The 21,116-nt window shown below is 33.3% G+C and overlaps 3 protein-coding genes across 3 annotated transcripts; 2 read left to right on the top strand and 1 right to left on the bottom strand.

Moving 5' to 3' along the window:
• Positions 1–6,951: 6,951 nt before the first annotated feature.
• LOC107910556 (probable protein phosphatase 2C 13) lies at positions 6,952–9,004 on the top strand. Its single transcript, XM_016838426.2, has 2 exons — positions 6,952–7,232; positions 7,738–9,004. The coding sequence occupies exons 1-2, from the start codon at positions 7,131–7,133 to the stop codon at positions 8,731–8,733; spliced, it is 1,098 nt and encodes a 365-aa protein (XP_016693915.2). The 5' UTR covers positions 6,952–7,130; the 3' UTR covers positions 8,734–9,004.
• Positions 9,005–9,493: 489 nt separating this feature from the next.
• Positions 9,494–12,302, top strand: LOC107910553 (dihydrolipoyl dehydrogenase 1, mitochondrial). The gene is made up of 2 exons (XM_016838423.2): positions 9,494–10,213; positions 10,855–12,302. The coding sequence occupies exons 1-2, from the start codon at positions 9,935–9,937 to the stop codon at positions 12,103–12,105; spliced, it is 1,530 nt and encodes a 509-aa protein (XP_016693912.1). The 5' UTR covers positions 9,494–9,934; the 3' UTR covers positions 12,106–12,302.
• A 1,273-nt stretch (positions 12,303–13,575) lies between these two features.
• LOC107910557 (craniofacial development protein 1) lies at positions 13,576–16,002 on the bottom strand. Its single transcript, XM_016838427.2, has 5 exons — positions 15,787–16,002; positions 15,381–15,470; positions 15,128–15,252; positions 14,777–15,031; positions 13,576–14,265 (listed from the first exon to the last, which is right to left on the bottom strand). The coding sequence occupies exons 1-5, from the start codon at positions 15,818–15,820 to the stop codon at positions 13,900–13,902; spliced, it is 870 nt and encodes a 289-aa protein (XP_016693916.1). The 5' UTR covers positions 15,821–16,002; the 3' UTR covers positions 13,576–13,899.
• Positions 16,003–21,116: the final 5,114 nt, after the last annotated feature.

The raw sequence follows: 21,116 nt of genomic DNA, 5'->3' as shown, positions 1-21,116 counted from the left end.
GTTCCATAATGTGAATTTATCATTTTACCTTTATATTATAATTTTTATATGGATAAATTTATCATAATATATTATAAAAAAATTATATGTACCATTTTACCCTTATACATATAAGGGTTACAAGGTTGTAAAAATGTGTTGCACATAAAACTCATCCAATTTATGTTGAATTTTTTTAATAATTATGTTTAAATATTTCAAGTAGAAGGGTAACTTTTCTAAACTCTCCCTTGCCCATAGCTTTTCGTTGACAAATTCTGGTTGTATTGTTGATTTGAGCTTGACCGAATGTGTGAGAGAAGAGAAGAGTTTCTTTTCTAGTTGTAAATGTTGCATGTCTAGTAGATGAAGAGTTTCTCACTTGTGGTAAAAGAATTTAGTGAATGTTTGTGTTGTTATACTCCATTTCTGTAACTTTGGGGTTGATTGTATTTAACTAAAAGGGTGGGAGAAGGCTGTAGTGGAAAAAGGGAAGGAGCAAATTGAATAGGTAGAATCGGTGTTGGGAACCTTCGTGAGTTTTCCTTGAATTTTTATTTTCTTGTGTTTGATAGTTGTTGAAACTGTTAAATTGCTGTCTGAATTTTACCTTGTTGGTATTGTTAATTGCTGCCTTGTTTATGATGTCCGATTGTGGTATTGATGCTGTTCGAATATTGCATAGTAGTGTATTTATGATGTTTTAAGGACTGCTGTTTGGTGTATTAATGCAGCAGAAAAATTGTTGTTCAGACGTCAATTAATGCTGTTTGAGTGACTGTAAATTTATGTTAATAATGGTTGAAGTTGTTAATGAACAAATGATATATAAATGATATATAAATGAGCTATTTAGATGTTAAAGAATGTTGTCTAAATGGATGAAGACTATGTTGTCCAAAACTGCTATTTAACTGTTTTACAAGCTGAAATTTAAGGGGATTGAATGCCGAAATTAATTGTACATGAAGGCTAAAGTTTTTGTACCCGATGCTTCAATCCAAGCTGAGTGATGGTGTCCGAAAGTGATCTGCGATGCGGCATTAAAAACGTTTATTTTAGTCTAAAATGAGATAGATTTAATGTATCCAAAAACTAGTCAAGACCATGTACGAACGTACAGTAGGTTGATTTAAATTCCTGTTGTGTTGATGTGCTATTACCATTCATATGGGGTTAATTAAATGCCGAAATTGAATTGGATAAATGGCTGTGTTTGTGTTGATGTTAACCAATTTGTGATGAATAAAGATGTTTTAATAGTTGAAATTAATTAATTTTGATGCATGCTTGCTGTTTGGAACATTCTTAGTATAAATGTGTAAATCTTAACTGAATTGCTAAAGCTACCCGAAGGTCAATAATTGTTGGGGATTGACCCGTTTAAACAACGAGATAGTAAAAGTGGAGAAGAATGAACCTTGTGGAATAATTGGTTGAAATGAGACTTTCTTGATTTTAATTAAATAATATGATTTATAATTGGGGATTAAATTGTATCGAGGGTAAATGTTGAGTGCAAATAAGTAAAAATGTAATTAAATGGTAGAATGGTTTGAATTTAAACTTGATATGGTATTTGAATTAGTTAATAAATTGATTTATTATGTTTTGATCATGAAACGAGTAGATTGATTGTAAATCGGAGAAAAGAGAAGGTTGCGGAGTAATCATCTGTGGTTTTAGATCTAGAAAAGAGGAATCCAGAATCAGATCGGGGGAAAGGCAAAATTATCGAGTAATCGATCTGATTCGTCAATTCCGAGTACGAGATAAGTTCATAAGTAAATAAATGTTTTTGAATTTAAATGTATATGTTTTATACATTGCCGAATTTGATTTGTATATATATACATTGCCGAATTTGAATTGTTTATGAATATATATTGTCGAATTTGAATTGTTTATGGATATATATTGCCGAATTGATTTGAGCATTAGATGGTTGGTTTTGTGCATAAATTGATTTAATTACGAAGTCGAAAGCTCTGAATGAACCTTAGTAAATGTATTGGATATTGATGTCATGATATTAGGACTTTCGAGGTGAGATTTCGAGTAAGACCATAGCTGGGCTACTGGCATCGATTTGAGATTTCGTTTAAGACCATAGTTGGGCTATTGGCATCGATTTGAGATTTCGTGTAAGGCCATAGCTAGGCTATTGCCATCGATTTGAGATTTCGTGTAAGACCATAGCTGGGCTATTGGCATCGATACGAGATTCCCATGTAAGACCATGTCTGGGACATGGAATTGGTACGATATATTATGTATGAGTTTTCCCAAGTATCCTTAGTGTTCCAAGTGATTCAACGGGTAATCCAAAGATTATGTCAAAGAAAAGATAAGGTATGATCATGTTGAAAGGATACAGGTATGTACGAAAAATTCATGAGTAATGAACTCAATGTATATTGGACATTTTGGCAAGAATGTAAATGAGTAAGTCATACTTATGAGAATGATCTTGTGATGACCTTCTGATTATAGGTCTATACTTATGAGGTATAAATATGTGGTAAATTTGATTGATGAATGTGTGAGGCTTTTAGGCCAAATTAAATTGAGACATGATATGTTTAAGTCCTTATTGTTGATGTATAGGTGAAATTGGCCAATGAATGGCATGTGAATATATGATAATGATTAGCTATTGGAATGCGTAGTTTTGGATATGTTTTGGTGTTATGTGTGTCAAAATAAATGTTAATACAAAGAAATCATGAAACAGTAAAATTTGCAATAAAACAGTTTTGGACAGTCGCGGTTGTATAACTTTGAAAAATCACAAAAAATTGTGTAAATTGCATTAGAGGTTGAATAAGACATGAAATTAAAGCTTATTGAGTCTAGTTTCACATATAAGAAACGGTGTAAGCAAAAGAATTTCATATTATGAGATATTTGAATTTTTGTGAGATAATGTCAGAATGATTTTGGAATCCTCTGTTTTGAATTTGAAAAATAGTTAAAAATTTCATAAAAATAATTATAGGTTATAATTTATATGATTAAAACTCTTGATGAGTCTATTTTCAAGAGAAACAAACGGGAACATTATCCGAATCCTATACAAAGAGATAATTAATTTTTAGAGAAGAAAGGTCGGAACTATTAAACAGCAGAATAGGGACGATTTTGAAGAATTAACTGTACTTATTGGTTAAACAAAAAATTTTGAAAGTTTTATGGTAAGAATATATGTGAGTCTAGTTTTGGCAAAATCAAGCGGATCTTAATTTGGAGTTCCGTAACGCAAGATATAAATAATTTAGTAACTATGACTCGAGTAGATAACTTGATGTGAACATGAGTAAATAGTGGAACTATGTGCAATTATGATTGTATTATCTTGAGAACATATTGTGAGGATTGGTAAAAGCATGTTAACAAATTGCTTATTATTTACATACCAACTTATTAAGCTATATAGCTTACCCCCTTTCTTTCTTTTTCTTATAGTGTCACTGATACTAGCTCGGGTTGGAGATCATCGGAGATTCTATCACACTATCAAGCTATTGATTTGCATCAACGTATTCAAGCATTTTAAGTTTATGGCATGTCTAGGGACTCAGTAATTTTGTGTATGAGTTATCATGTTTTGGCCAAACGTTTTGGCTTGTAATGGTTAAATGTTTGATTTATGTGTAGCCACGTAACTTGGCTTATATTGGCTAATTAGTTGTAAGCCTATATATATATTAATTATATGTCAAAGTCTTGTGATGTGAGTTGTGGGACCCTTATTTGTTGATGACGTCATAAGCAAAGAGTTATACGGGCTGAGGACAAGGACGTGTCCCGAGCCACATGGGCGTGTGACCCTCCAAAACATGAAAATTTTTTTAGTGTTCCAAAGTTTCTAGTTTAGTTCCAAACCACTTCCAACGTATGTTTAGGGCCACGTAGGCCCTTATAAGGGACGATATGCATGTGTATAAATAGTTTTAAATTGAATGAAATTTTATGACCCGATTTTGTATGGTTGCTTGTGTTTAAGACCAGTAATGCCTCGTATCCTGTCCCGGCGTTGGACACGGGTAAGGGGTGTTACACCAAAGTTTAATTTTTTTCAATTTAGTCCTTTATAAATTTACATTATGGTCCTCCCAAAAATATAAGTAGGCCCTCCAAGGTTTAAGATTTTTGCAATTTTCCCCTTTGTATATATATTATAGCCCTCCTAAAAATATAAGTAGGTCCCTTCAATATTTTTATAGGATTAAAAATAATATTAAAAAAATTATTCTTGATAAAAATAAAGTGAAAATCTTCTTGAAGAAGCTAAATTACCCATGATGACTTTTAAATGATATTTTTGTTAAATAATCATAAATTAATGTTTATTTAATAGTTTACTTAACATAATAATATTTTATAAGTAACATAATATATATATATATAAAGAAAAGAAAAGATGAAGAGACTTTTATCATCTTTCTTTTCATATTGGTGCTTAACAAGAAAAGAAGAAAAATTTTGTTATCATTTTTCCTCCAAATTTGAAGTATAAGGTATGTTTTTCTTCAAACTTTTTATAGATTTTGAATATTTGAAACTTGTTTTACATATATGTACCAATAGTTTTTTGTTTTTATCAAGTATATTAAAAGTTGCCATTAAAGGATATTGATGGAACTTGGAAGCTTATAAAATTAAGTGAAATGTGTATGTTTTTTTATAGAAAATGATTAGGAGACGGTTTCTAACTTGTTAGAAGAGTAAAAATGAAATAAAAATAGTTAGATAATGTTATAGTAAGTTTCGGCCAAAGTGAAGGGGATGAATAAAACCTTGGTCACTTTATTTAAAATTATGTCAAATGATAACTTGTGAAACAGTGAACATTCATGTGAAAACGGAATGAAAAATGGTTAAGCGAGTTAAACGATAGTTATTTCGTCTTAATTGTTGGAATACTGTTTCTTTTGAATCGATTGTTTATATGTTTAAATTGACTGTTACATATCATTTTTAATTTTAACTTGACTCCTCCCCCAAGATTAATATTCTGGCTCCGCTAGTAGATGTAGGTTAGGGTGGATATATATACATTTAGCGTCCACGAAAATAATAGTAATTTTCAAGTATCAAAACCTACCGAACTGTTAAACGTTTACTTTCATCTTCCTAACGTCAAAATCCTACTTATGGTGGCCTATATTGAAAAACATATCAGGGTGTTGTCAAATAATATCATCTCGATCAGTTTGACTTCCCGCATTTTGACTTTATAGCTTTCAACCCCATTGTCATAAGAAATGGTTGGTTGTGTGCCTTTTAGCTCCGATCCACTAAATTAAAAAACAAAGATGCCATCTCCACCATGGTTGTACCATTTAACAATGTCTTCTCTTAAATTGATTGGTAGAATTTTTGGTTTGTGGAATAAGGTAAGTGACTGGTGGTGAAGTGTCCCCACTTGAATGGTAGTGATTGTAAAAGGGCAAAAAGAAAAAAAAAAGACAAAGGCTATGATGTAATGGTGATGTGTGTTCCAAACTTCCACTTTCAAAAGTTATATTTCTCAATAGGACACGTTATAGGCTTTAAATAAAAAAACTTCTTTTTTTTTTATGATTGTGTGGTTGGAAATAATTAATTATTTAAAGAAATAAAAATTAACAAAAAAAAGAGAAATATCTAAATGATATTTTTGTGATTGTGTGGTTGGATTTAATTATTTGAAAAAAATATTAACAAAAAGAAATATCTAAGACAAATATCTAAACAAGTTACTAGATACGAAGTTATTAATTATTGGATAAGTATTTAATATAAATTAGGGTTCAACTTATATGTCTTAATTTTTAATTTTTTTTATTATATATTGACAATATATTAAATATTTTTTTAAAACAAATATTTGCATCAATCATGTAATATATCTATACATTAACTTAGGTATTTCTTAATTAATCTTCACTTTAATAATAATAATATAAAGTCAGAGAGAATGGATAATTAATAGTTGCAATAATTGAGCTCAATGGGAATTCAATTAATCATTCTCTTTTTTTAATGAAAAATTATATTATATTATAATTAAATAAAAATATTATATTAAATTAACATTAGGTAAGAATTTGTAGATATTAATCCAACTATCTTGATGTTGATATTTTTCTCATTAAACACATGAATTTTTTTCTTTTATTAATTTTATTAATTCACATGATAATTTTCTCAATTAATATAAGAATTACATCACCGCCTTTGAAAAAAAAATAGTGATATATAGTTATATACAAAGAAAAATAAAATTAATATTTTTTTAATTTAATAAAATTAATATATTGAATATATAAAAAAAGATATTTTTAAATAGTAATTAATGCTTATAAACGCCAATTAAACTGAATATTTATACTACTACCAAACCAAGTACAGAAAAAGAAGTTAGTTTTGAAATAGAATCTCCGTCATTTAAATTCATCACGGCAGGTTTATAATTCGATCAAATTATGATTTTGGTCCCTCTACTGTGCTCTAAATTTAATATTTAGTCCTAAACTTCAATTTCACATAATTTGGTTCAACTAATTAACACAATTAAATATTTTAGTTAAATGATGAAAAATAATTTTTCTTAAAATCATTGTTTCCAACACCAAAAATACATGCCATCATGATGATTTGGAAGTGATGCTTTAAAAGAAAAGTTTATATCTAACATTTTAATAAAAAAATTAAGTGTATAATCTATTTAAATTAATTAACGACATTATTAAATTTGAAAATTGTGCGTTGAAACTCTTTCTCCTTTCCCTTTTCCCCATTGACAAAAAGATAGTCGTAAAACTTGAAATGTTTGTTTTGGTAAAATTAAAAATATGGTAAATTAAAGTATAAGGACTGAATCTCAGATTTGAGCATAATATAGGGACCAAAATATAATTTGACTATTCTGAATCCCAGTGGATCTCAATCTCAAACTTCACCTACACGTGCCGGTACCGACTAATCCCGTCTTTCATATGCCTTACTATATATCTATAAATAAAACAATAATTTCAAAGCACACAACTTTCCATTTTGGCTAAACCCTAAAAGGTGTTCTTTGTTATTCTTGAAAAGAAAAATATAAATTTTTTACAGAGTTTGTTCATCAAGGAACGAATTTGTACGATTTGTCGTTTTAAGAGATGATTGTCAGTTCAAATATGGGAGCCGAAGCCGATATCATATTTCGCCACCAAGTTGTTGATGTAATGTCGATTTCCACCCAAGTTTCTCGCTTCGATTCGGTGAGTTTTTTTCCCCCACTTTTTCTTCTTTATTTCCTTGGATTATCTTTTATTTTCCTTATGAAATTACTTTGTTGAATTTTGCTATGGCAATTTCTTTTGATTAGCCGCTGTTAGGGTTTGGATCTTATTTGATGGGTTGGGATCTTATTTGATGGATTGATCGAAAAAGGAGATTTCCCCCCATCTAGTTTTGGTATTTTTAATAATTTTGTTGTGAATTTCGCCCACAATTATACGACTTCGGTTCTACTTTTTTGTGGGCAATATAGAATTACTGGATTTCAATTAGGGAACAAAAGAAAAACTTGTTTATGCTTTGCTAACTATTGTAGATCCAAAGTTCAACCATAGATTTTTCACGGGTTTTCTTGTTTATGGATGAATTATGCTTGTTTCCTTTGAATCTGATTAGAATCTGGAATCACAATGTAAAGATCTTATTTCCAGTTTTTTACGTGTCTATGAACCGGCTTAGGCTTAGCTTTTTCTCTCATTTGTGTAGGTTGCAGCTTGTGCTGAGACCATTGGAGATGCTGTTATTGAGTCATCTGTTGTCAAATTTGTGCCAAGAATTCGTTCTGGTAGCTGTGCGAACATCGGTCCACGGAGATCTATGGAGGATGAACACATAAGGATTGATGATCTATCTTCCCATCTGGGTTCTATCTTTAATCCTTCGATTCCAAGTGCTTTTTATGCCGTTTTTGATGGTCATGGTGGTGTGGATGCCGCTGCTTATATCAAGAGCAATGCTACAAGGTTATTTTTCGAAGATTTTGATTTTCCGCAAGTATCTGATATTGATGCTGTTTTCTTGAAAGAGTTGGAGGATTCTCATAGGAAGGCGTTTTTGTTGGCTGACCTTGCCTTGGCTGCTGAAAGCAGTGTTAACAGTTCTTGTGGAACAACAGTGCTGACTGCTCTTGTACTTGGAAGGCATTTGCTAGTTGCAAATGCTGGTGATTGCCGAGCTGTTCTTTGCCGAAAAGGTACTGCTGTTGAAATGTCTCAAGACCATAGACCATCTTACTTGCCGGAGCGCAAGCGAGTTGAGGAATTGGGTGGCTTCATTGATGATGGGTATCTTAATGGTTATCTTTCAGTCACAAGAGCTCTTGGAGATTGGGACATGAAATTCCCTCTTGGATCAGCATCTCCTCTGATTGCAGAGCCAGATGTTAGACAGATTGTATTATCAGAGGACGATGAATTTTTGATCATTGGTTGTGATGGCATTTGGGATGTCATGTCAAGTCAGTTTGCTGTCAGCCTGGTTCGCCGTGCTCTAAGACGACATGATAATCCGGAAGAATGTGCCAAAGAATTAGTCAATGAAGCATCGCGCCTGAATTCATCAGATAACCTCACTGCAATCGTCATCTGCTTTTCTTCCCCTGCTCGTGTTGAGTCATGCCCTCCCCATCGGCGAAGGTTTAGGAGCTGCAATCTATCTGAGGAGGCTAGGAATAAGTTGAAGAGCTTGTTAGAAGGCAATTGAATCTAAATGTGCAGACAAATTTATTTCTCGTTTATTTACTGTTCTTTTTGGGTTACTCCTAGAAACTGTTGCAATCTGTTTTTAGGCTGTTTCAGAGAGTTTAGGAAAAAAAGCAGCCGACAGTTTTGTAGGTGTGAGAGAGTGCAAAATACCGGAATGTGTTTTTTATTTTTATGATGTTCTGGTGGTGTAACACTACATTGCAGGATTATTTTTAATTGGTTGTAATGGGTTTTTGATCACTTCAATATTGGTCTCATAACATTGATAACATCCTCCTTGTGAATGTGGTCTGATTGGTGGATATTTGAAAGATTATATTTTTATATGGTGCCTGAATGTGTGTCCCAGGAGATTGCTTATAGGGTTAGAATTGAATAATGTTATCGTTTGGCCTTTTTGTCTGCCTCTGCATCATGAGGGGTTAAAATTTGTTTGGAAGGTATTATTATTAGCCAAAATGATTGGCGGGTGTTGCAGAACAATCTGATATCCTTAGCAGGAGAGGAACTTGAATTGCCTACCATGCATGCAGTGCACCCAGCTTGTGAGGCCACCATTTTCTTTTCTGGGGACTTTTATTATCTTCCAATCCAAACACTATTCATGCAGCAACCAATGACAGTTGGATACAAAAATAACCCCATGCTGCATCTGAAGTCTCAATAAACAACAAACGAGCCCATCATCCAAGTTCTTATTGTTCATTCCACCCCTGATCAAATTTAAGAACTAAAAATGATTATCTACAATTTAAGCATATTTAATTTCACTGGGTTATGAATAAAATTTTAAAATTTAAACAAGTGCTAGACAAAAATAGTAAATTTAACCTAATTAAATCAACGGTTGAGATTGTGTAAGAGGACCCCACCTACCAAACTTCAAAACTGGCGTGCTAGGTCAGTCTCTTACGGTCAACTAATCCAACATTCCAGATGCTTCATCATACACGAGTCTCTTTCTTTATTGGGAAGAACACATCTAACTCATGCACAGCCACCGCAGAGAATCGCCAATTACCGAAATCTGAGGAGCCCCCAGATGGGCCAATGTGGCAAAATACAATATAATCTGAAATGAAGCAAGGGTTTTGATCAGTACAGACCCAAATTTTCTCGCATCTTTGTTTGTTCATAAAATAATAGTATAGTTTTCTTAGAAAAGCCAGAGTGAAAGAAAGAAAAAAAGTAAAAGAAAAATGGCTTTGGCAAGCTTGGTGAGAAGAAAGGCATACCTTTTGTCTAGAAACCTGTCGAATTCGCCCGCAGATGCGTTGAAATACTCTTTTTCACTCAGCAATTTCTCGAGGGGTTTCGCTTCAGGATCTGAAGAGAACGACGTCGTCGTCATCGGCGGCGGACCCGGCGGCTACGTGGCAGCTATCAAGGCTGCACAGCTAGGTCTCAAGACAACCTGTATCGAGAAGCGTGGTACCCTCGGTGGTACTTGCCTTAACGTTGGTTGCATCCCATCTAAGGTATGCTCTGCGGTTCCAATTTTGGATTTTTTTCCCAAAATTTATAATTTCTTAATCGATTTTGATTATAAATCTGTAGTAAGATTTGGATTTATTTGTATGGGTTCTTTTGTTTTTGTCTTTTTAAGGTTGTGATAGGCCATGGATTATATGGTGAGATGTATATAAAGCTGATCTTGGTATTCAAATGTGTCTCACTCTTGTTGTGAATACCTTAAGAAACTATGATATGATATGATATGATATTCTATCCGTAGCTGTTGGGTCAAGTGTTAAGGGGCTTGATTGTTCGGGTTTGAGTCTTGTGCATGTGAGAAAATAGCGCTGAGAGAGTTTTGCCTCCCGGGTTTGATTCAGCTCGACTTCGGATTTAGTCCGACTTAATGCGGCTAAACATATATAATCTATTTCTATCTCTGATTGGTATATTTTTTTTATGAATTTGAAGAGAGAAAAAAAAAAACTCATCCTCATAGTTAGCTTTAATGTTGTCAGTGTTGAAAATACCCACTTGATTACTACAAGCCTTTATCTTAGTCTTAATATGAATTTGGATGAACTTTATTAGTTGCCTTAAGAGCTTTTTTGTTTTTTAATATTGCAATTTCCTTTTCTTTTCTTTTTTTGCGTTTTACATGTAGGCGCTTCTTCATTCATCCCACATGTACCATGAAGCTACGCATTCATTTGCTGGCCATGGTGTGAAATTCTCCTCTGTTGAGATTGATTTGCCTGCCATGATGGCCCAAAAGGACAAAGCTGTTTCTAATCTTACCCGTGGTATTGAAGGTCTGTTCAAGAAGAACAAGGTAAACTATGTCAAGGGCTATGGCAAATTCATTTCTCCCTCTGAAGTTTCTGTAGACACTATTGAAGGTGTGAGTACTGTCGTAAAAGGCAAGAATATCATAATTGCTACTGGTTCCGATGTCAAATCTTTACCTGGTATCACCATTGATGAGAAGAGGATTGTGTCATCGACTGGAGCTTTAGCTTTGCAAGAAGTCCCTAAGAAACTCATAGTCATTGGGGCAGGGTACATAGGGCTTGAGATGGGTTCAGTTTGGGGCCGATTGGGGTCTGAAGTTACTGTTGTTGAGTTTGCCCCAGATATTGTTCCATCAATGGATGCAGAAATCCGCAAGCAATTCCAACGTTCACTCGAGAAGCAGAAGATGAAATTCATGCTCAAAACTAAGGTGGTAGGTGTTGATACTAGTGGAAATGATGTGAAGTTGACTGTTGAACCCGCTGCTGGTGGTGATCAGACCACACTTGAAGCCGATGTTGTTCTCGTCTCTGCTGGTAGATCTCCATTCACTGCCGGACTTGGCTTGGACAAGATAGGAGTGGAAACTGATAAGATAGGACGGATTTTAGTCAATGACAGATTCGCTACAAATGTGGCCGGTGTTTATGCCATTGGAGATGTAATTCCAGGGCCTATGCTAGCCCACAAAGCAGAAGAAGATGGTGTTGCTTGTGTCGAGTTTATAGCTGGTAAGCATGGTCATGTTGATTATGACAAGGTCCCTGGAGTTGTCTACACTCATCCTGAGGTTGCATCTGTCGGGAAGACCGAGGAGCAGGTTAAGGCACTTGGTGTTGATTACCGTGTTGGGAAGTTCCCTTTCTTGGCAAATAGCCGAGCCAAGGCTATTGATGATGCTGAAGGAATAGTTAAGATATTGGCTGACAAGGAGACAGACAAAATTCTTGGAGTCCATATTATGGCACCAAATGCGGGAGAGCTCATTCATGAAGCAGTTCTTGCCATTAATTATGATGCATCAAGTGAGGACATCGCTCGAGTGTGCCATGCACATCCTACGATGAGTGAGGCATTGAAGGAAGCTGCAATGGCCACCTATGACAAGCCAATTCACATCTAGAAATCTGGATTTTTACATGTTATTCTTCATTTTGATTTATGTTTGAAAATTTTCGAGATTGACTCGGCAGCAGTCAGCACAAACTGTTCATTTTCTTGTTTGTCCTTACTCGAAACAGATGGCGTGCTTGAATAGACATTTGCCATTCATCGTTTACATTTTCCCAATGGCATATAATAACTCAGCATGTTCATTCCTCTGTTTGAATCATTGATATGCAATTAATAACTTGAAGCAAATTTCATGTTCTGATGATTTCCTGTTTTACATATATTGCAGTTTTCTCCTAATCTGAGTTAATTTTTTGTTTGGCCAACAGGTTCGTTATGGAAGTGAATACAATTGTTTATTAAAGCAAAACTGTGATGATCCGAGAGAGTAATGAATTCTAAAGAGGAGCAATGAATTTTACATTGTTGTGTATAGAAGTGTTAAATACTTTCAACTTGTAGGTATTTACCGAGAGCGATGAATTCACATCTACGTGTCACGGGTTGAGACTTTCGTGCGAATCATGACATGCGCAACACTCTCTTCAACTTGAGAGTCGTAAAATGTATCTTTTATGGACAAATTTGTGAAACTTAATAGATCAAAGTAAAAATTTACTTGCAAGTTGGCGTGAATTGTAATATATGGTATCTAAACCAACTTTAGGGTTATAATCAGAAAAGAAAAAAAAATCAACGTTGGTGTATCATCAGTGGCATTGAGAACAATCGACCTTTATTGGAATGGGAGAAGACTTATATCTAGCCTTATTGGTGACAGATTTTGAGGTAAAAATTACTTTTCAGGTGTCGTGCATTTATTTGCGGTGAATATAAAAATAACAGTGATGGTGAGATTAGTGTAATAACACGAACAAAAAAATTATTTATATACATGTATTACAATGGTTAGGTATAAAATAAAGAATAATTCATATAAATTTAAATATGAAATTGGAAGGATGAGTAAACTTTTATGAAAAAAGTAAGACATTTTTAAAAAAAGTAAAAACAAAATTCTTCCTCTTTTTCCAAACAAGCAATGTGAATAGCTAAAAATTGAGAACTGAAATTAATTTATTGCTAACTCATATATTAAAATATTTGTAAAAAATAATACTTCTACCAAATATAACATTATTATTTACCTTTTCACAATGATACTTAAGCTGCTTTTGGATAAAATGACTTTATTATCCTCACATCTCTAAACTTTTTCACCACAATACCAAACACCATCAGGACCATACTTATTAAACACGCTTATTCAACCCAAACTTTTGCTAACAAGAATGCTAAATTAGCTCTAGGTATACGTTTGCACCATCTTAAAAGTGCCTTTTTGTTGGACAAAATCTTGACACACCATGAGCCAATGCAAACATAAGAATTCCCAAAACTGGAGAACGATCTCCCTAAAAACATTAAGCAATTTTTTAGGTTCAGTGGCACTGGAATTTTAGATTAGCAAACATCATCATTTAGTACTAAGCTAACTTGGGTTTGTAACCTTGCATATTAAATGGCTGCACCATCGGTGATGTTCTTTCTCAAAAGAAACATTAGATGTATACATTACAAGCAAACAGCTGTGCAGTAACAAATATGACTGATAGAGGGAGAGAAGGAAGACCTCAAAAATATTTATTTGAAACACAGATGAGTCAGAAATGTATTTGCTAAAGGCTTCCATCCCTAATTATGGGAACAAAAGGCCGCTGCACAATTGTCAACAACTCCGGGTCTTTCCTACTACAGCTCGGGCACAATGATGCAATAAAAAGCAAGTAATGAATGTACACAATCAAGGGTCCTCCCGCATTTCTGGTCTCCTCCTAGCCTGTAGAGCAAGCCTTGCATCTCTCTCCCTCTCAAATTCCCGATAATCAGTCCGCTGCAAGAAAGAAACCTTATCCAGATACTGGTTCGAACTCTTCTTGTAAGCATCCAACTCGTCCTCCATCCCCTTATTTTCTTCCTTGAATTCTCCCCAATCTTTTTTCGTCTTGTCAAGCACACTGAGCTTTGGCTTCTTCTTGATTTGTTCAAGAACAGCATCTACTGCAGAAGGTGCATAAGCTTTGGACTTTTCAGCTGCCTCTTTTGAATCAGCATGGATTCGCTTTTTTATTTCAATTTCTTGACCAGCAAAGTCTCGTACCTCAGTAATCTGCAAAAGGGGAGATGAAATTAAGAACATTGCTTGACTATGCAGTTGACTCATATACTTACATTCCTATATCCTAGAAGTTTCAAGTTTATCAGTTGGATGCCTCAAAATAAATTGACCACAGTGCTTAGAAGACAGGACATAAGTAATCTTTTTGGAGTTCTCAAGTATTGAAACATAGTTCAAACATTTAGTTAAAGAAAATTTTGAAGCTAAGTCAGAACCTAACATTGACGGAAAGTAAGAGTGCTCAAGTATTGAAACACAGTTTAAACATTTAGTGAAAGACAATTTTGAAACTAAGTCAGAACCTAACATTGACAGAAAGTAAGAATGCTCAAGTATTGAAACATAGTTCAAACATTTAGTTAAAGACAATTTTGAAACTAAGTCAGAACCTAACATTGACAGAAAGTAAGAGGTCTATAGCCATACTTGCATGCTCAATACCATGGCTAAGTCAATTGGCAACTACAATTTTTTTGCTAACAGTGGTGAAGGATACGCTTACCTCAATTTTCCCTCTATTTGACGCAGCTGCTGCAGCAGCTGCAGCATCTTTCACTGCTGACAGGGCAGCAGCTGCAAGCTTCTTTGCCTCATCACTGACATTGTTCTGCACCACAGTAGCTTCCTTCACTGCTTTATCTTTATTAAGCGCTTCAGTTTCTTTGGTGGCACTTGGAGCCTTTGACTCTGTCCATCTTTCTTGCACCGTATCGCCAGCAGGCACTGCTGGTCTCATTTGCAGATACTTCATCCAATTCTACAAGACAAATCCAAGGCAAACAATTACTACAAAACACAACTATCATCTAATATGCAGTTCTATTAGAAACAAAGAGCATAAGAAACTGCTCACATTGGAAGCTTTGTGCGAAGTTTTATTTGTGGCTGAAGCTTTATTGCTTGAAAATTGTCTCAAGGCATCCTTAGGTATCCCCTTATTCATTTGCTCCCACATCGCTTCCACTCGTGATTTTGCCTCTATCGTAATGAAAACAAACAACAATTCATACCCTTTGGCTCCACAAATGATAAACATAACACTCTCACCAAACCAAAAACAGGATCACTAAGGGAATATACAAGTTGAGAAAATCATAATAACTCACCAGTATTTTCACGTTGGAGATCTGAATTCAAAGCCATAGCATTTTCTTTCACTGACTCGTTCAACGTTCCCTCTTTTCCATTTATATTACCTGAAACATCAAAGAGAGAGGAGGAAAAAAAAGGGGGGGTTTTCCTTTAAAAAACCAGGAAAACAGAAAATGACAAATACCCATACATAAAATAGATTCAAAAACATAGAAACTAATGCAATTAGTCTCTTTGAATCAACAAAATAAAATTTCTAGAACCCAATCCAATTCTATTTTCCTACTTTTCATGCATAAATTAAAATCCTAAGTAGAAAAAAGAACCCAGACGAAAAACCGACATAAAAATGGGATCTTTTCCTTGTTCTAAGCAAGAAAATAACAAAAGAGTTAAATTTGTGGGGAAAGAAAAAAGCACCTGAGTCGTCAGGGCCATTCGAAGTCGTAGCCATTGTTGAAACCCGGATTTAGGATTCTGTATGGAAGAGAGAATCTAATTTCCCGAAAAAAGAAAAATCAGACTGGAAACCCTTGCGAGAAGGAAAGTACAAAGGAGAAGGAAATTTGGAAGATTTTGAGTTAGCAATTACATGCTCCCTCCTTCGCCTAAAGGACTGAAACGATGTCGTTTTCTTCACATTTATTTATGGTGATAGATATATAGGCTAGTAATTCAAATATTTAATTTTTCTATACCACGTGTATAAAAATTAGAAGTGACATTGTTACTCATAAGTTGAAAAAATAATTATTGCTCATAAATATAATTTTTGAGAAAATAATCTATTTTATCTCGTTAGGTGAAAATTGATAAGTTGGTCTAATTGTTCATAAATATTTGAATTTAAATATAAGGGTAAGTATTTGATTGAGTTGAGTCAAATTAAGTAAAAATATTTTGAGTTAGTCGAGTTGACGAATCTTATTTTAATAACCGAACTCAATTTGAAATTTTTTCGAATCAAGTTAAAAAATTTTCAATCGAGTCGAGTTAACGAATCCTATTATTTGCACCCAAGGTTGCATTTACATAGACTGATTATTTAATACATAAACAATATTAGGATTTTACCTTTTAACTTAATGGGTAAACATTTATCAAAATGTCGTAGTTTTACCTTTTCTTATTCGAATTTTCGAATAATTCGGATTGTGTAATTCATATTTTAGTTAAACCGAAAATTTTGATTTTTTATTCAAGTTGATCCGAATAACTCGATTAACTTGAACTATTTAATTAAAATTTTAAATTTTTTATCAAATTTTTCGAATCGAATCGAATTTTATTTACCCCTATTTTAAAGAGTAACAATTATTTTTACTAATTCTTTACTTATAAACTATTAAATTGCTAATTTTCAAGTAATTTAATGAAAAGGTTAAAAAATATTATCCAATTTGATTAATTTTTTAATTTTTATAAATTGTACGAGTATCGAATTTTTTAAAAAAATTAAAGTAAATATATTAAATTTTCGATTTTTTTAAGTTCATAAAAAATAATTTTTTATATTACAATATAATTAAATTGGGAAATTTTGTATTAACAAATGCATTGTTTAATATAAAAATTCTTTTTATTATTGTAGTAGCCCAATTTTACCCGGACCCTAAATCAAATAAAGTCCAAAATTAAACAGTCTAAAAATCCACTACCCAAATATTCAAGCCCGAAATAAATAAAAAAAAACCCTAGCCCAAAAGAGTACACGCCCACGGCACTTAAACATTTCCAGAAACTAAAAAACTCTAAGCCCCTGCGTGCCGCTCCTCGGGCGCATCGCCCGCGCCTCGTCCCGAGGCTTGCCTGACCCCCTCTGTAGCCTTACACCAAAATAACAAGCTCTGCCTTCGTTGACCTCGCTGAAACCTGCAAACAAACCAAAAAAGAAATAGCAGAGAAGCAGTGGCAGAAATGAAGCCAAGACAGTGTAAAACATTTGGCTATAAGAGCCACAAACTCCATGTAATCGACAATTTTTCGAATACAAAAAAAGAGGATAGAATACAAAAAATAAAAGATTTGAACTTATATTTTTAAGGTGATATTCGTTTGATATTTCTGTTTATTTTTACATTTAAGTTTTTATTATATTTATTTATTTATTTTATCTACGAAAATAAAAAGAAAGAAGAAAGAAAATGTAATATCTCGAAAATTACTATTGTAATACCCTGAAAATTACTACAGTAAGAAAGTAGGTATCATTGATAGTAAAATAAGGAAATAAAGTGACAAAAAGGGAAATTTTGAGTTATGACAACATTGAGAATTATATTATGACATATTAATTCAAGAAAGGATTAAATCGCAAAAGTGAGAAAAGTTTTGTTGCCTAAGAGTAAATACTCAAAATTTGAGGGGTTAAAGTGTAAATACAAAAAATTTGAAGGACCAGTAGTGTAAATATTTTAAGAGTGGAATAATCTAGAAACTAAGGAAAATGGATGAATTAGGACCAAATTGAAAAGGTGAAGAATTTTGAGGGACTAAATTACAATTTTACCAAATTAAGCGATGACTCAAGGATGGAATTTCAAAAGATTATAAAGGGCAAAATGGTCAAATAGAGAGAGAGAGAGAATTCTAGAAGGTAATGATGATGTTTGTGATATTTTTAATTAATTAATTAGATAAATGTTATTTAATTAATATTTTATTAAGATTTTTAGTATTATTTTATTATTAAATAATTAATATAAAAGGGAGGAAAGATGATAAAAAAATCATCATCTTTCCATGCACCCAACGTTAGAAGAGAAGAGAAGAAAGAAAGTTTTGCTTTCTTTACAAATTGGAAGTTTTGCTTTCTTTACAATTTGGTCTTTTCACCAAAAATTTACCATTTTCACCTAGAAATCAAAAGAATTTACATAGCTTCAAAGAGAGAAAAATAATAATGAGATAATGGGGAGCTAGAATGTCAAGTTAGATTCAAGAAATAGAAGCTGGAGGAGAGAGAAAATCAAGTTAAAGATTGAAATCAATAGTACAAGGTAAGAACATCAAGATTTCAATATATTTTTAAGTTTGTTATTGTTGAAAAAGCATGGAAATGATGTTATAGTAGAGTTTTCTTATATAAAGTCTTATGTTCTTGATATATTAGTGAAGGGAAATAAGTGAAAATGATGGGAAATATTATAGAGAAAGGGAATTAGGGAGTTATAAACTTAGTAATCAACATCTTGCACTAAAACAGTTTTGGACAGCAGCAGTAGGTTAACTTTGAAAAATCACCATAAATTGTGAAAATCGAATTAGAGGATGAAAAAAATATGAATTTAAGCTTATTAAGTCTAGTTTCTCATAGAAGAAACTGTGTAAGTAATGGAATTATAAATCATGAGATATAATGAATTTTGTTAGATAAGGTCAGAATGAATTTGAGTTCCCCTGTTATGACTTGGAAAAATCATTAAAAATTGTATAAAAATAATTATGGGTTATAATTTATATATTTAAAATCATTAATGAGTACATTTTCAATAGAAACAAATGGGGACATCATCTGAATTCTATACAAAGAGATAATTAAATTTTAGTGAAGAGGGGTCGGAACTTTTGAACAGTGAAACAAGGGAATTTTAAAGAATAAACTGTACTTATTGGCTGAACGAAAAATTATGAAAATTTTATGGTAATAAGATATGTGAGTCTAGTTTTAGGGAAAATTAACGGATCTTAATTTTGAGCTCTGTAGCTCAAGATATAAATAAATTAGTGACTCTGACTCAAACAGACAACTTGAATTTACATACAGGAAAATAGTGATAGTATGGATAATGTTGTTTAAATGTGTTATACACATTAAGGATGTGGAATGGAGAGGAGGAGGATGAAAATAAATTATTATTCAACTAGCATAAGTTCTCATTAAAAATAGTCAATTTGCATGTTTTAGGTTCAAGGACTAAATTGAATAAAAGTAATATTTTAAGGGTAAATTGGTAAAGATGTCAAAAAGTGACCAAATTGCATGAAATGAATTGTTTTATTATTTAAATTAATAAATTGAATGAAATATTATTTTATATCAAGATTGGGTGGAAATTCGAGGAAAATAGAAAATTACCAAAATATCCCTGAATTTTGGTATTTCTGCAATTTAGCCTGGTAAGTTCGTGTTGTTGCGGAAGCGACGATAATATTAATAACAATATTATCAGAAATATTTAGATAATTATTATGCCAACAATTATACTAAGAAAATTCCCAGTTAAATTGGAGGGGTCACAAATGGTCTCGCTTAAAACCCAACAACTAGACAGAACTCACTTAGATATTTATAGCAATAATAACTAAATAAATATAACCAACATAAAGCTATTAAATATAAGCAAACAAATAAGAAATAAAATACCAGAGTTTTAACGAGGTTCGGCCAATTTAGCTTACGTCCTCGGACACTACCAAATTAATATTTCCTCTAGAAATATTACAATAGAGAAGATCAACACCAAGTTACAATTAGCTACTTGGATTTTTGGGATAATGAAACATAAGGGGGAAGGGTTCTATATATAACAAACCAAAACCCCCTCCCTTTCTATTTTACCTAATGTGGGATATTGCCAATATTCAACAAATCTCCACCTTGGCGATATTCCACATCTTCGAACATCTTCTCATAACACAAACTTCAATAGTGTCTTCAAATTTGCAACCAATCGCCTTCTTCCCTTTTGGTAGTTGTGCCAGCTTCCACGTCTTGTTTTTCTCTAGAGATTGCATTTCCTCTTCCATTGCACCTAACCATCTATTATTCTCTAAACTTTGAATGGCTTCGGTGTAAGTGGATGGAATATTATCAACAACTGGAAGTGCATAAGCTACCATGTCAGTGAAACGAGCGGGTTTCTGAATGTCTCGTCTCTGCCTTCTGACTGCAATTGGCTTTGATTGCTGTTGAGGTTCTTGGGTAGAAACCTCTTCCTCATTTGACTCTGCATCTGCCAATGAAGAATCACTAGTGGTACCTTCTGCTGGAATTACCACACTCTGCTCAAACTCCACCTGCTGCGGAGTACACTTCACCTGCTGCGAAGTACTACTCACTCCTTCTGGATTTACCTTATTCAACATGGCAGATTCATCAAAGGTAACATCCCTACTGATTATCGTCTTCTTTGCCTCTAGACACCACAAACGATATCCTTTAACACCAGCATTAAAGCCCATGAATAGAGCCTTCTTTGCTCTTGAATCTAACTTTGATTCTTTCATATGATAATATGCAATAAAACCAAAAATACGCAAGGTGTCATAATCAGTAGCAGGTTTTCCATACCATTTCTCCAAAAGAGTCTTGCCATTTATAGCAGATGATGGCAAATGATTGATGAGATGTTGAGCGTACGTCACAGCCTCAGCCCAAAACTTTCTATCTAATCTAGCATTAGATAACATACATCGAACTTTCTCCACAAGCGTTCGATTCATACGCTCTGCCACCCCATTCTGTTACGGTGTTCCACCTACGATGAAGTGCCTTACTATGCCACAATCTTGGCATATCTTCAGGAATGGATCGCTTTTATATTCTCCACCGTTTTCTGATCGGAGAACCTTAATCTTCCTTCCTGTCTGATTTTCAACTTTAGTTTTCCACTTAAGGAAAACTTCAAGCACCTCATCTTTGTTATTCATAGGAAACACCCAAACTCTTCTAGAAAAATCATCAATAAAGGTGACAAAATAACATCTTCCTCCAAGTGATGGAGTCTTGGACGGTCCCCATACATCAG

This window comes from Gossypium hirsutum, chromosome D02 (assembly GCF_007990345.1).
Source record: "Gossypium hirsutum isolate 1008001.06 chromosome D02, Gossypium_hirsutum_v2.1, whole genome shotgun sequence".
Classification (NCBI taxonomy): domain Eukaryota; kingdom Viridiplantae; phylum Streptophyta; class Magnoliopsida; order Malvales; family Malvaceae; genus Gossypium; species Gossypium hirsutum.
Note: the sequence above shows the minus strand (reverse complement) of the source record. Positions and strands in the feature narration are given on the sequence as shown.